Source organism: Elephantulus edwardii, unplaced genomic scaffold (assembly GCF_000299155.1).
Source record: "Elephantulus edwardii isolate Elephantulus edwardi_28Jun2011 unplaced genomic scaffold, EleEdw1.0 scaffold00361, whole genome shotgun sequence".
In the NCBI taxonomy this organism is placed as follows: Eukaryota; Metazoa; Chordata; class Mammalia; order Macroscelidea; family Macroscelididae; genus Elephantulus; species Elephantulus edwardii.
Genome location: NW_006400111.1, coordinates 412,011 through 427,630, shown reverse-complemented (window position 1 = coordinate 427,630; position 15,620 = coordinate 412,011). Strand labels below are relative to the sequence as shown.

The 15,620-nt window shown below is 43.9% G+C and overlaps 1 protein-coding gene across 2 annotated transcripts in view; it reads right to left on the bottom strand.

The window, feature by feature from the left end:
* The window catches only part of PRKCB (protein kinase C, beta), a 553,123-nt gene that overhangs the window by 187,579 nt on the left and 349,924 nt on the right, over positions 1-15,620 (bottom strand). For both annotated transcript variants that reach the window (XM_006902042.1, XM_006902041.1), the window contains exon 6: positions 2,286-2,442. In XM_006902042.1, the coding sequence (XP_006902104.1) occupies positions 2,286-2,442 (157 nt within the window). The remainder of the gene's footprint in view (positions 1-2,285; positions 2,443-15,620) is intronic.

Genomic DNA, 15,620 nt, shown 5'->3' with positions numbered 1-15,620 from the left:
TCAGAGGTGAGTTGTATTTGAGAAGTGGATGGCCAATCCTTCTTTCTAGTCTGTTTTAATTTGGATGTTCACTGTCAGAAGATTATCTGGAAAACAAGCACTTTACCTACCACATGAAAGACCCTTACAGAAATAACCAAAACATTCACTGCCCATCCACCCCAAGCACATGTGATTTGTCTCCACTCTTTCCCTGCTACACCCCCATTCCGTTGTCCACCTCTTGTTTAGGATGATGTAAATCCAAATCTCATGTACCAACTTCAGAGAAAGATTTTTACTTGAGGTCATACTGAGGGGAGATCCTGACCACACAGCTTCTTCTAAGTTCTAGGACTTACTATCTCTGTTTACACTGCTGATCCAATGAGATAATTCCAAGGTCCAGACAGGTGAATAACTGCGTGTTTTGAGTCCTTGGGTGGTATGAGCGGTTACAGCATTTGGCCACTAACCTACCTGAGTAGTGTAAGTCATTTAAGCATTTGGTCACTAACCAAGAGGCTGCCGGTTCAAGTTCACCAGTGACGCCTCAGAGAAAGGCCTAGTGATCTACTTCTGGAAAACACATCATTGAAAACCTTTGCTGCACAATTCCGTTCTAACACACAAGGAGTGGCTGAAAGTTGAAGTCAATGGCAACTGGTCTATTCCTGTCCACACATATAAGGGTGTTGGGGACGCTGGACGGGAGAGTTGTGTGTTCTGAGGTGTAGCCTCGATTGGCACTGAGATGGTTCCAGTTTGGGCCGGACAGAGGAAACAGAGGTCAGGGCCTCCACGAGCAACTAAGTTCTCTCTACGTTGGCTAAAGCACAACCTTCAGAGTCAGACCACCTGAGACTGGATCCCATTCCTTCTGAATTTACTGCAGGGCATCAGTCAGATGACTTAACCTAATGACCCCTGAGAAAACTGAGAGGCTTCAAGCCAATGAGTCTTATCACTTAAACAAGTGTTTATTATACACAGTGTATACAATAAATAATATCTGCTATAACTAAAACATGATAAGGGAGCTCTGGCGGTCTAGTGGTAAGAAGCTGCATTGCCATCCCAAAAGTATATGGTTCAAACCCACTAGCTGCTCCCTGGGAGAAAGATGGGCAATCTCCTCCCGTGAGACTGATTACTTGTCTGAAAATGTGCTGGAGGGTCAGCTATGGGTCAGTTCCGACTTGATGACACACAACAACATAATTAACAATAATGATAATAACATAATAATTAGTCTAAAGGCATTTTCAGGGAAGCGAGAGATCCAGATTTTTTAAAGGAAATGTCCTGATTTTTTTAATACATATGGGTTTTTGGGTTGTTTTAACACAACCTTCAGATAACTGGCCAGGAAATATCATCAGGGGAAGTCGGTGGAGAGGAGCTTCCAGAAGGGAGCTGGATGTGCCAGGGGATTGTCATACCTGGAGACTATGTTTCACTACTGTAACTATCCACATTCCTCTACTGCTCAAAGGGCTTTCAGAGGCCTGTTATTTAAGAAATGGTGGCCAATCCTGCTTCCTAGTCTGTCTTAATCTGGGAGCTCTACTAAAACCCGTCCACCCTGGGTAACGCTAGTGGCATCTGACAGATCAGTGGCGTAGCTTCCAGCATCACAGCAACCCACAAGTTATCTCAGTTCAGCCAACTGACGGACTGAGCTGTGGTGTTGGAGAAGAGCACTGAACAGCTCATGGATGGCGGAAAGAACAAACAGTTATGTCTTGGAAAGGGTACAAACGGAGTGCTCTTTGGAGGCAAGGATGATGAGGCTTCACCTTACATGTTCGGGCATGTTGATGAGGGGCTATTCCTTGGAGAGGGACAGGATACTTGGAAAGGCTAGTAAAGGAGAGGAAGACCCTCAACCAGGTGGATTGACAAGGTGACTGTCACAATGGGCTCGAATGTGTTAGGAAGTGTGGGGATGACACAGGATAGGACAGGGTTCAGATCTATTGTTCATAGGGTCAGTTTGGCTTGTACTCAACAGTACATAATAACAACAGACCCTATATCCCACTCACATCACCAGACACTCATGCCTGTCCCTGTCCCCCCTGCTCCTCCACACCACTGGCACCCTTACCTGTACGGGGGGGGGGGGGGGAGTTTTCAACTTTGCTTACCTCTCGATGCAAAAATAAAAAGTGATTAGGTGAACACAGGGAGGGAAAAAAACAACAGAAAAGCTGAGAAAGTAGAACAAAAGCACTCCAACCTCGACGTGCTCACCACCTAACTAACTGTGCCACCCGCTCGAGGCTGGAATGATTTTAACTTACAATTTGAAGGTCTCATTCCACTCCGGGTTGAGGGAGCACTTGATGGTTTTGGTCTTCTGCTTGCTCTCGCTTTTGGGGTCAGGAATCAGTTTCAGTTTGACGTAGGGATCTGACAAGCCATTGGGGTCCATAGGTACAAGGTTTTTAGCATCTCTTACTAAAAAAAAAAAAAAAAAGGAAAGAAAAAAGAAAAGCCATTTCAGCATTGTTGTTGTTGTCTGCCATCAATACAGAGCCGAATGACTCACAGCTGACCCTCCAACGGGTTTTCAGAGGCAGGAGATTGCATGGGAGGAAAGTGCCTGCCCTTTTCTCATGGAGGTGGTAGATTCGAACCACGTGCCTTTGGGAATGCAGTGCAATTTCTTACCACTATGCCACCAGAGCTCCCATCAGTTTCAGCATCAGTGGTGGTTTAAGCTGCAACAGTGGTGCCTGTAGAACCTGTGGAAGGGTCTTTGGTTTCATCTGCTTTGACAAGAATTTAACTGTGTTCACTAAGTCTCCCTACCAGGAATTCACAGATCATCTTGTAAAGACTCACACCAGAGTCTCCGTGCAGAGGACTCAGGCTCCAGCTGTGGCCACCACACAGTGGAGTTTCTATAACAAATAAAGTTAATTAAGTTCTTAAAAAAAAAAAGAATTTGACTTGATCAAATATTGAAGAGGCATACTAAGGGGGATAAGCAGGCATGATGCAGGCGAGGCTTTATATTGGTATAAAATTGATTCCTTACTGTTCTTCCCACCCTAAATCAGGATTATTTGCAAGTTCTCTAAGCTTTTTTTTTTTTTTTTTTTTTCTTTCACAAAGCCCGGAAAGAAGTCTTGCCCTCGAAACAATGATACACCGGTCACGCACATACAACGCACAACCGGCACCCTCCTAAACCCTTAGGAAAAGGGCTGGGAGGAATGTCAGCAGCACTGTACGCAGGGCTGACAGAGACTCTGGGTAAAGGTGGCTGTAAGACGAGGCTGAGAAAAGGAGAGGAAACAGCAGAGGAGAGGCAGATGGTAAAGTGAGGTGGAATAAGACGTGAACCTGGAAGAACAAGAAGTTAGGTAATTACAGGTCACTTCCGAAGCTGGTACACCACAGGGTCACGGGAAGGAGATCAGAATAAAGGATTTACAAATATTTCTAAATGTAGGCACCCTGGTCAGGCAGTAGCTAAGAGCTTGACTGCTAACTGAAAGGTTGGCAGTTCAAATCCACCAGAACAAATCAATGTATGAGAGTAAACACAACAGTCTGCTTCTGTGAAAACTACAGCGTAAGCAGCTCTGGTGGCCTAGTGGCAAGAAGCTGCTCTGCAATCTCGAAGGTGCTCGGTTTGAATCCACCAGATGCTCTGCTGGAGGAGGGGAAATCTCCTCTTGTGCCAGTCGGATCTGATTTGACGGTACACAACAAGGAAAAAAATAAACACAAAACCTACAGCGCTGGCAAGCCTTGTGACAAGTTCTGTCTTACTCGATGGCTAGAGTTGAAACTGACTTGACAACAACAGATTAATGACACTCACAAAGATGTAGTTATAAATGAGTATGCTCACAGCATCAACATCATTCATTTATAACTATAGACCACACTTTTTCTCATGTTATAAAGTCAGAATTGACTAATAGCTGACTCTCCAGCACGTTTCCCAGAGGCTGTAAATCACACGGGAGGAGACTGCACATCTTTCTCTGAGGAGCTGCTTGCTGGTGGATTCGAACTGTCAGAGGGCCACCACCTTCGGTTAGCAGCGCAACGCCTGAAGGACTATGCCACCAGGGCTCTCTTATAATTCATTATAGGCAGAGAAGTGTGTGTGTTGGGGGGGGGAGTAACATATTAGCAAATGGGAACAAACTACACGCTGAAAGGCTAATACATTAACTCATGCCAGGATTACAAAGAGGGTTCAGTCTTAAGAAATTTCTTATTAAACTACTCATCATATTTAGAGATCAAGGGTGAAAACACAGGATGATTCTAATCAGAGAATTTTCTTAGCAGGACAAAGACCATCCACCTGAAATAATAATACCGTTGTTCATGATAAATGCAATTCCATTCAAGTCAGGAATAAGAAGAAGATCATAATTATCACAGCTATTACTCAACACTTTTTTAAGACATGAAAAAATATATATTTTGTAAGTTTAAGATGAAGAGAGATAAAATTAGGAGGGAAAAGATTTCAATGTAGGTGACGAAGGTCCCTTTACTTCATAGAATCACGCTGACTTCGGGTCACATCCTGGAGTTTATTGTCAGAGAAATCACACTGTTTCATCAATCTCAAATCAGGGATCCCACTGATGTATGCCATCCCGACCTGTCCAGCTACAGCACTCCACTTCAATTATTCCTCAATCACCAACTAGTCTAAGTCTACAGAGACCAGTGTGTTTTCTCTAGCTCCGTTCCTTTTTGTCTTTACTTCATTCCCTCAATTTAGATTTTCACAGCACAAGATGCACCTCACTGCCATCAAGTAGGAGCTGACCTTCCAGTGGGTTTTCAGAGGCCGTGATCACATGGAAGGAGATTGGCCATCCTTCTCCCAAAGAGCAGCTGGGGGATTCAAACTGCATGCCTTTAGGTTGGCCGTGCCACACCCTAACACTGAGCCACCAGGGCTTCCTTAGATTTTGACAGAGCATTATCATTACTTCCTCACAAATACTCTTCACTCCCTTGCTCCTCTCTCTTTGCACTTAAAGCATCATCTAAAATCACCAACACCTCAGAGCCCCTGCTGTCGAGTCCATGTTCACTTACAGTGACCAGTTTCAGTTACAGTTCACATCCAGTTTCAGAGGCTGTAAATCTTTATGAGAGGAGATGATTTAACTTTCTCCTTTGGAACAGCTGGTGGATTCCAACAACCAACGTTCCGGTCAGCAGTGCAACATGGAACATGTAACACATTATGCTATGCCACCAGAACTGCTTGTTATAAAACCACAATCCTGGTTAAATTCAAATATCTGCCATTTATTGTCTTTGCCCTCCAGGTGGCTAAGAATCGATATTGTTATTACAGTTTCTGTTGTTGATTGCCTTTGAGTCTAGTGACTCATAGCAACACTATGAACAAAAGGCCTGAAGCCCCTCTACAAACTATCAACATTTATCAAAGTTCATAGAGTTCCCAGAGGCAAGTTGTTTAGGAAGCGAATGCCACTCCTGCTTCCAAGAATTGATGTGAGGGAACATAAAAAAGGCTGAGTTGCCTAACATCATACAGCTAACAAAGGAAGTTCTAGAGTGGTAGTTGTTGTTGTTGTTAAGTACTGTCCAGTCACTTGTGACTCATAGCAACAACAGCCCTAAACTCTGCTCTGTCCTGTGCCGATCACACTGTCTCTGACACACCCATCCCAAATACCCCAGTCACTGAATCAACCTACCTCATAGAGGGCCTTCCCCTCCTGTGCTGTCCCTCCACCCTACCAAGCATAATGTCCCTCTCCAAGGACCGGTCCCTCCTTACAACATGACCAAAGTATGTTTGATGAAGCCTCAGAATCCTTGCCTCCAGGGAGCCACTCAGTTTAACCCTTTCTGGGATGAATCTGTTTTCCTAGCAGTCCATGGTACTCTCAAGACTCTTCTCCAGCACCACAGCTCAAAGGCATCAATTCTCCTTCTATCCTCCCTAGTCATTGTCCAACTCTCTGATGCATAACAAGTGACTGCAAAGACCATGGCCTGTATCAGGCTCACCTTAGTCTCCAGAGAGACACCATTGCTCTTCAGTACTTTGGAGAGGTCCCTAACAGCAGACTTTCCCATGGCAATACGTCTTTTAATTTCCTGGCTGCTGGTGCCAAGAGTGTTGACTGTGGAGCCAAGCAAACTAACGCTGTGAACAATCTCAATCTCTTCACCATCCATCCTGATGCTTGCAACTGGTCCAGTGGTGACAATCTTTGTATACAAAGTTAACTCACTCAGCAACTACCTGAATCGTTGGTAGTTTGAGTTCACATAAAATAGGCCTCTGAAGATGACTGCTGACTTCTGACAGGTAAGCCATCAAAAACTCCTCAGATCACATAGTTCCACTCCAACACACACATAGTTGCTATGACATGAAATCTACTGGATGCAACTGGTTTGGTTTGTGGCTTTTAGTGAAGAGCTGACCCGACTAAATGAGGGATGAAAAAAGTGACCTGATAAGTGACAAGGGACCCCAGGATTCAAGTATTAACTGACTCTCCACTGACATGTGTCTGCAGTCTTTCTTGCAAATGACAGACCTGAAGCCTTCTGGAACAATGCTTCTGGCATCCCAAAAACCCACTTGAAAGGGCGAGCAAGACTCGGATTCCTGGGACACTCCCCCCACACACACGGATTCTGGCTAAGTCTCCAGTGAGATCTGCTAGTATGTGATGCACACATGAAGCAGTGTGATCCTAGATGTTGATGTTTTCGTAAAAGAGTCATGCATTTTCTCCATAGACTACAGCCTCCAAATGTGGCTGTCTCTTCATTTGTTTGCTTTCCAAGGACAAGAGCATGTGCTGGTGTCTAGGCCAGGATCTCGGAATGACACATCAATCACAGAGTGAACTGCATAAACACAAGACAAGAAGACTCTCCGGGGCCAGACACTTGTCTGTCTGGGTGAATGGCAACACATATGCCAATGACGACAGCTCATCTTCCCTCCCTCGGGGAACTGGCACCAAGACCGTGATCAGCTGGAAGAAAATCCTTTTTTAAAAAAAAATAAATAAATAAAAATTACAACTTCTCTGCGCTTCCCGAACATTCTGTGCTTCACTTAAACACAGAGCTCACAGAGCTCAAGAATGGCTTTTCTTTGATCCTCTAACATTTCTAGACGAAGCACCTTGCCCACAACCTTTGACCTTCCTTCCTTCCACCACAGAAGTCCTTTGGGGTCCATCTTCTACTAAAAGTGAGTGGAGTGGGGGGGGGGGAGTTGTTTGGGGAAAGAAATAGGGTCCGGTTGATTCTGAAACTGTTACCACTCACAGCCCTTACGTCTCAGAGAGTTTTGACCACTAAAACCACCCCAGCGTGAACAGCTGACATTAGCCTCAGGCTAAGAGCCAAAGGCTTTGGGCCTTCTCACAGCTTTCAAAGCAGCCATGCGTCTCAGGAGCAGGAGAGCTGCCTGTATATCGAAGAAGTAAATCTCTCTAGAACATACATGGTGAGAATGACTAATTTTTTTTTAATGTTTCTTTACTATCTCGGTTGAAACAGAGCCAACCCAGATGGCAGAGAATACTCCACACAGGCAGAAATAGCAACCGTCCCCCTGGTGGAAGTTTGCTGAAGGCACAGGAGAAAAGTCTCTTGAGTCATCAGCCATTGCTTGCCTCGGACAAGGAAGCTGGGTGGGGGTAAGAGTGGCTCTTTCCATGAAAGGCTCTTCAGAACAAGGGTGATTTCCACATTGTAGTGAAAGTCACCCTAGGTGAATCCACGGACAAAGAATAATAATGGTAAGCACTTTGAAAGATTCTTTTCCCCATCCTCCAGAAAAGACACAATTATCTCCTACAAAAGTATGCATAATTACCTTGCTTTAATGTCTTTATTCTACTGTGGGTCAATGGGGAATGTTTTCTTTACTAAGTCCTTTTGAAAATACTATTCTCCCATGATACATCTTCAAGGATATGAACATGTACAGCCAAGCACAATCAATAAGAGTGCATCTAAATTCCAAAATCAATCTCCATAATAGTCTATGTGTTTCCTACTGCCAAAGGGGCCCTTTAGAGTGGTGAGAGAAGATCTTCACCCTGAAACCCACAGCGTCCCTTTTCAGCAGGAAGTAGCTAAGAGAACACGCCATCCCCTTTTCCTTATGACTCAGGGTGAAGTCTCTCTCAGGGAGGAGTGATAGGGAATGGCAAAGGACACACAGACAAAGAAGATTAATCAGAACTGGCTTTGACAAGCACTGTGGCATTTGGACAAGAACAAACTGGGAGGAGGGTAGAGAGAATAGTGCAACAATGAATGAATGGAAACCCAAAATCTCTGTAAATGTTTATGAAAATTAATAAAATATAATTATAGAGAAAAAAAAAGAAAGAAAATACTATTCTCAACACCTTGAGTTCTCTCTATGGGTCCTTAGAATAGCAATTCAAAACAGCACTGAGTGACATTCACATATGGATAGGGTTGTTTGTAGTGACTCAAAGTAGGAACCAGTCTACGTGTCCACTATGCACATGGTAGTAACATTGACCGATACATATGTGAGAACGTCTTGCGGGGGGGCAGAGAGAATATACTGGAGAAGAAAGCAAGATGAAGACAGAGCATTATAATGTCATGCCTCTGTGTTTAAGAAAAAGCTTTGAGGATATCAGGGTTCAGCTGATGAAATCTCTACCTGGACCATTCAGGAGGTTTTAGCACTGGCCCAATATGTCACTTCCTAATTTGGACAATGGTTTACAATGCTTAAGCAAGAACATGTCTTTGCTCTTGGAAAAGACATGATGTGATCAGATCAATAGGGGTAAACAACTATTATTCTCAGATGGCTGGGGGGGGAGGAGAACCAATAAACCTCATAGGCATATGTTGTTGTTGTTAGGTGTTATCAAGTCAACTACAACTCATAGCGACCCTTCGACAACAGATCTGAGCCTTGCCTTATCCTCACAATCTCTGGTATGTCCGATCCCATTGCTAAACTCACTGTGTCAATCTATCTTCTTTGAGAGGTGTCTTCTTCTCATACATACAAAGCAACTGAGAAGACCATGGCTTGGATCAGGAGCCCATCTTAGTTGTTAAATGGACATCCCTGCTCTTCAGCACTCTAAAGAAATCTTTGATAGTTGCCCAATGCAACAATTCTTTCGATTTCTTTCTTTAAAAAAATATACTAATTTGTAAAATTTAAATACATTGTTTTCCAGAACAGATTCTTCTAATTTCCTCATCCCCCTACCCATCAAGTTGTACAGCCCCATGATTAATCCCCACCCCCACCCTGCATATCCTAATCCCTCTGCTTCCACCCTCCCCCCCACTGGATCTTTATACTCATTCTATAATAATGGTTTTATACAATATTTGTCCTTGTGGAACTGAGTTGGTTCACTCAGCATAGTGCTCTCCAGTCCCTTCCAAGTTAGGTAATAATTTACAAAATCATTGCTCCTGAGTGCTGTGTAGTATTCCACTGTGTGAATGCACCATAATTTCTCAATCCATTCATTTGTGGTTGGACATCTGGGCTGTTTCCATTTTCTTGTGACGGTGACTAATGCTGCTATGAACATGGGCCTCTACAAGAAAAAGATTGATAACTCAATTACAAAATGGGCAAAAGACAAGGAAAGAATTTTCAGAGGAAGATATTCGAATGGCCAATATACACATGAAGAAATGCTCAGAATCGCTGGCAATAAGAGAGATGCAAATCAAAACCACGATGAGGTACCATCTCACTCCAATAAGAGTGGCAAAGTTAACAGGGCAGCAAGTAATAGATGTTGGAGAGGATGTGGCAAGAAAGGAACTCTTTGTTTTCTTTTCTTTCTTTTTTTTAAAGAAAGGAACTCTTATACATTGCTGGTGGGGTTACAAAGTGCTAAATCATTCTGGAAGGCAGTTTGGTGCTTCCTCAAAAAGCTGAACATAGAAATTCCATATGACTCAGCTATCCTAGTACTTGGAATATACCCTGAGAAAATGAGAACTGAAGCACAGAGACTTGTATACTAATGTTCATAGTCTTTTGATTTCTTGACAACTGTTGTCATGGGTGTTGACTGCAGGTAGATTCAAGTAACATTAAATCAACAGCTTTAATATTTTCTCCATATCATGATATTGTCTATTGGTCCAGTTGTAGGGATTTTTATTTTCTTGATGTTGAAACATTATCCATATTGAAGGCTTAGTCTTTAACCTTTTCCATTAAATGCCTTAAGTCTGCCTTGCTTTCTGTGAGCAAGAATGTGCCATCTGCATAAAGTAGGTTGCTGAGGAGTCTTCCTTCAATCTTGATTCTACATTCTTCTTCATGTAGGCCCTCTTCTCAAATGAATTGCTCAGCATACAGATTGGATAGGTATGGGGAATGGATACAACTCTGAGGCACACTTTTCTGAATTTAAAATCTTGCAATGTTCTCTTTTCGGTCTGGACAACCGCTTCTTGGTCTATGTACAGGTTTTACAGGAGCATGATTAAGTGTTCTGGGATTCTCATTTTTCTCAGTTACAGCCATAGTTTACTCTGATCCACAAAGCTAAATACCTTTGCATAATCACCAAAACACAGTATACATCTTCCTGCTATTCTCTTCTTTCAGCTAAGATTTATCTGACATTAGCAATGATATCCCTTGTTCCAGGGCCTCTTCTGGAAAAAGCCTGAATTTCTGGCAGTAATACATTAGTGCAATGTTCTGTTCATTTTTAAATAATCTTCATGAAGGTTATGCCTATGTGTAAAACATTGTTTGATAAGGTCCACAGTCTCTTGAATCACCTTTTTTTGGGGGGAATGAGAACAAATATATATCTCTTCTTGCTTGTTGGTTTTCCAAACCTTCTGATATCGAATAGTAAGCATGTCCAGAACTGCATCTACTGGCTGAAACACCTCAATTGGTATTCCATCAATTCTTGGAGCTTTGCTTTTTGCCAATGCCTTCAGTGCGGTTTGGACTCTTGTCTTCAGTGCCACTGGTTCTTGATTATAGGCACCCTCCTGAAATGCCATATGGTTAAATGGCCAGGGCCAGTCTGATTCCAAACAGCCCATACCAGTCCATCTCAGCTTACTAATGCCCTAAGCATCAATCTTTATGCATTCCATCTCAGTTTTGACAGCTTACAGTTTTCCTCAATTCACACTTTGTACACTCCACTTTGCAATTATTAATGGACATCTTCAGCTCTTTCCCCTCATTTTGCTGCATCAGTGAGTGAAGGCCTGTCACTGGCTGAAAGCTTTACTTCACTCAGAACATTAAAGCATACTCTACTTTAGGGATGCAGCTCTTTTCCACTGGAATTCTGATGCCTTTCAACTTGAGGGGCTCATCTTCTGCCATTACATCTAACAATGTTCTGGTGTTACTCATAGGATCTCGAGAGGCTGTGTTTTCAAAGAGAAGTGGATGGTCAGTCTTGCTTTCCAGTCTGTCTTAGCCTGGAAGCTCTGCCGGTTACCCCTCCCACCGAGGGTAACCTTGCTGGTATTTGCAATACTAGTAGCACAGCGTCCAGCATGACAGCAACAAGCAGGCCAGTGCAAGATTTTAGAGGAAAGAGAGGCAAAGGGACTTAATTCTGGGGCTGTGAGGAGAAGAGACATTAGCTTGATCTGCATTCTAGTTTACATTCTAATGCATGCTTGCATTAACTGTCTCATTAAAATGTAATTTTAAACGATTAGGTTGTGCATCAACAGTTTCTAAGAATCATGGCGTTCACAAAATGAACTCTATGGTGAATAACAAGAAGACCCAAAAGGATCCACTGAGACCAGCCAGACATACTTCTCAGGGGGCGAGGGGGAGAACGGAAATGCTCAGCATGTGTCCTGAATGTTTACATGGAAGAGAGAGAGGGAGAGAGGAAGAGAGAAAGGGGAGGGGGGAGGGGAGGGGGAGAGGGAGAGGGAGAGGGAGAGGAAGAGGGAGAGAATGAATGAATACAGGTGAAATTTTTCAATGCTAGCAACTTGTTCTGCAGACCCTACCTTGCCTCTCCCCTCGCACCTCTGGGGCTTTTGGTCAACCTCCTCCCTACAGCTCTCCTTATCATCCTACTGCACTCTCTTAAGTTAGGAGCTTTTTTTAGCCTTTTGCTCTATAACCTGCTGCCTAGACTTTCACCCCATTTGATTCTTGGGGTCTTTTATCCCTTAGCTTCTAAGCCTAAGGTTCTGATGCTATGCTCTGCCTCCCTCAGAATTCCCTTCCTTGCCTGACTGTCCCCTACAGTCTTAGCTGATAGGTTCTGATTACAAAGCAAGCGGATCTTGAGTCTTTGGACAGCCCACAGACAGCATCTAAATCATCCTGAACACATCATAGCCCAGAGGCTCCTACAACAGCTGGCTTCCCGTCACTGCTGGCAGTGGTACAGTTATCACACATCTAATTATCTGTGTTGAGACAGACTTCCAGCTGGGACCTTCCCAGTATCTGTCTAGAAGAGAGGCTGCGAAGCCACAGCAAGTGACATGATGGTGGTGAAGTGCGAGCGTGGATGAACTGGGAACGGAATCAGCGACCACTGAGCTTTGGAGTCAAACAGACCTGGGTTTAAATCCTACCTTTGCTGTGACTATGAGCAAATGTGTGATGATGGTCAAAAGACTTCTCTGAGTCTCTGCCTCTCTGTCTCTGAAATGTTGATTAAAACCACACACAGTTCAAAGGACTGCTGGATAAAAGGCAGAGTGACCATACATGCCAGTTTGCCTAAAGCAGCCCCAGTTCACTGTCTTTCCCCACCTCAAGAGCCCCAGTGTATACAGCAAATATGATCGCATTAATTATGGAGGGCAAAATTAATAAATAATCCTGGGTGGCACAAACGGTCGCTGCTGGACTACTAACATAAAAGGTGGTGGTGCAAATTCATTCGAGGTCCCTCAGAAGAAAGGCCCGGAAACCAGCTTCACAAAGACCACAGGCCACAAAAACCTTAAGGGGAATTCTACCCAGCACACCTGAGTCTCCATGAATATAAATGTAATGAGGGGAAGTAACATCAACCTGGAGGAGGATAACAGCATCTAAGCATCCAGGATAATATAAAGCATATGATGGTGGTGGTGGTTGTTAAGTGCCGTTGAGTCGTAGGTGACTCTTAGCGACCCTATGCACGAAAAGTCCTGGACACCTGTATAACTTTGATCCTTTCTCCAGGCTCATAGGGTTTCTAGAGGCAAACTATTTTGGAAGTGGACGCCACTCCTGCTTCCAAGCTTGTTTTAATCAGGGAGCTCCACCAGACACTGTCCACCATGGGTAACCATTATCATATCTGACACATCAGTGTCACAGCATTCAGCTTCACAGAAACCACGAGTTAACTCTGTACAGCAAGAGGACATACCAGGGTTACGCGACCTAGAAGAATGTTTCACCAAAAACAATTAAAGGCAGGCCTGAGGGCCACGGAGTAGAGTCACCCACCTTTGGCTTGGGAGCATGACTTTCTGTCCGCTAGGCCAACTGCACACTTAGGCGACTCATAGCGACCCTGTAAACGAAAGTCCTGGACACCTATACAACCTTCGTCCTTTCTCCAGGCTCACTGGGTTTCCGGAGGCAAGCTATTATGGAAGTGGATGCCACTCCTGCTTCCAAGCTTGTTTTCATCGGGGAGCTCCACCAAACACTGTCCACATATGGTAGAGGCTCAACAAATACTGCTATCATTTCTCCCTTGAGAGAATGAAGATCAAATTGTACAAAGCTCAGGGGGGGAAAAAGGTGCTTTGCATACAAGTGAATCTGGGGAAGGTAGTGTAAGACGTATAAATGATCTGAAGTCAAATCCAATAAATTCAATACCTTTCTTATTTGTTGCCTTTGTTCCATTAAGTCTAGTCACCTACTTGTATGGCCTTCATCTAGAACAGCGACTCCGCTGAAGCCCCCCAGTAATTGTTTATGTTTACTTCTCTTCTCCCTTAACTCTAAGTATTAACTCATCCAAGTGTCCAGCTGTCAGCTCCCTTCTCTGGGTCATCAGTGCACTGCTATCTATGGTTTCCTTCTTTCATACTCCTGTCCTGGCCTCTTTCCTCTGTAACAGCATCCTGCCATCATCCTTCTAACCAACACAGATCTCTGGTACCACATCTAGGGACTATCACCCAAGAGTCTCCAGCCACAGTCCGTCCAACCACAATGCTAGTCAACCAGACTAGGTATCCCTAATCTATTCCTTCTCCTTTTCCTTACAGAAGCAATTCCAACTGGAGCAATGCCATTTGCCGTCTACATATATTTCTTCATGGTTATATTCATTTCTTTGTTTTTCTCCCCTACGCCGGAAAGAACAAACAAATCTGGTTTAGAGGAAGTGCAACCAAGCTGCTCTTTAGAGGTAAAGACGGTGGAACACACAGCTCACAGTTCGGGCATGTTGTCAGGAGGGACCAGTACTTTGGAAAAAAAATATCCCGCTGGAAAAAGTAGAGAGGGTCAGGGAAAGAGAGGTGGACCCTCAACGAGACAGACTGACACAGTGACAATTAACAGTGGGCTGGAGCCTGGCAGGGACCAGCAGGATGGAGTAGGTTCAGATCTGTTGTTCACAGGATTGCTATCAGTCAGAGTCGGCTTGACTGCATCCAGCAGCAACAACCCTCTGAGCGCATCCTTTTAGTGCTTTTCCAGATTACCAGCGGTCAGAAGCTGCACTGTAATCCCAAAGGCAAGCAGTTCGAATCCACCAGCTGCTCCGTGAAGGGAAGGATGGGCAATCTCCTCCAATGTGATTAACTGCCTCTGAATACCTTCTGGAGGGTCAGCTATGGGTCAGGATGGCACACAACAGCAGTTAAATGTTTTACTACGTTTCTATGCATCCTAACTTTATTGTTTTAAATTATTTTCTGCAAGCATACCACCACGCTCTGTACCAGCTCCTTTACTGAGCTCTCTCTTTCCCTCCCTTCTTCTTCTTCTCCTTCTCCTTCTCCTTCTCCTTCTCCTTCTCCTTCTCCTTCTCCTTCTCCTTCTCCTTCTCTCTCTCTCTCTCCCTCCCCCGCCCTCTCTCTCAGTGTGTGTAGTCCCTGTAAGATTCTATAAACTTTCATTATGAAACCCTTGTCTGAGATGGTATTGCTAAATTTTTTCCACAGTAAGTAGTTTTCCTTTTCATCTTATGAAATGTTTTCAATGCATACAAGGACTTAATATTTAGAAGGCTTCATTCATCAATACAACACTCTCCTAGTTGGACATTTCTGGCTATATTTTCCAGTCTATTTTTACCACAGGCTAGTCCTTCTATATGAGGCCCCTTTTTGTTTATTATGATCTTAATGGGTTTTGGCTTTAACCCTAGGTCTTTGTTCCACCTTGAGTTGATTTTTGTATGAGATGCAAGATATAGATCCTACATCAGCTTTCTGCTGGTAGAATCCTAGTTTTGCTAGCACTATTTGTTGAAGAGGTTGTAGTTTCCTTATTTGATACTGTTCCCTTGTCAAATATCACTTGAGCATAGGTTGTTGTTATGTGCCGCCGAGTCGCTTGCGACTCATAGCGACCCTATGTACAACAGCCCTAAACTCTGCTCTGTCCTGTGCCAATCGCACTGTCTCTGACACTCGCATCCCGA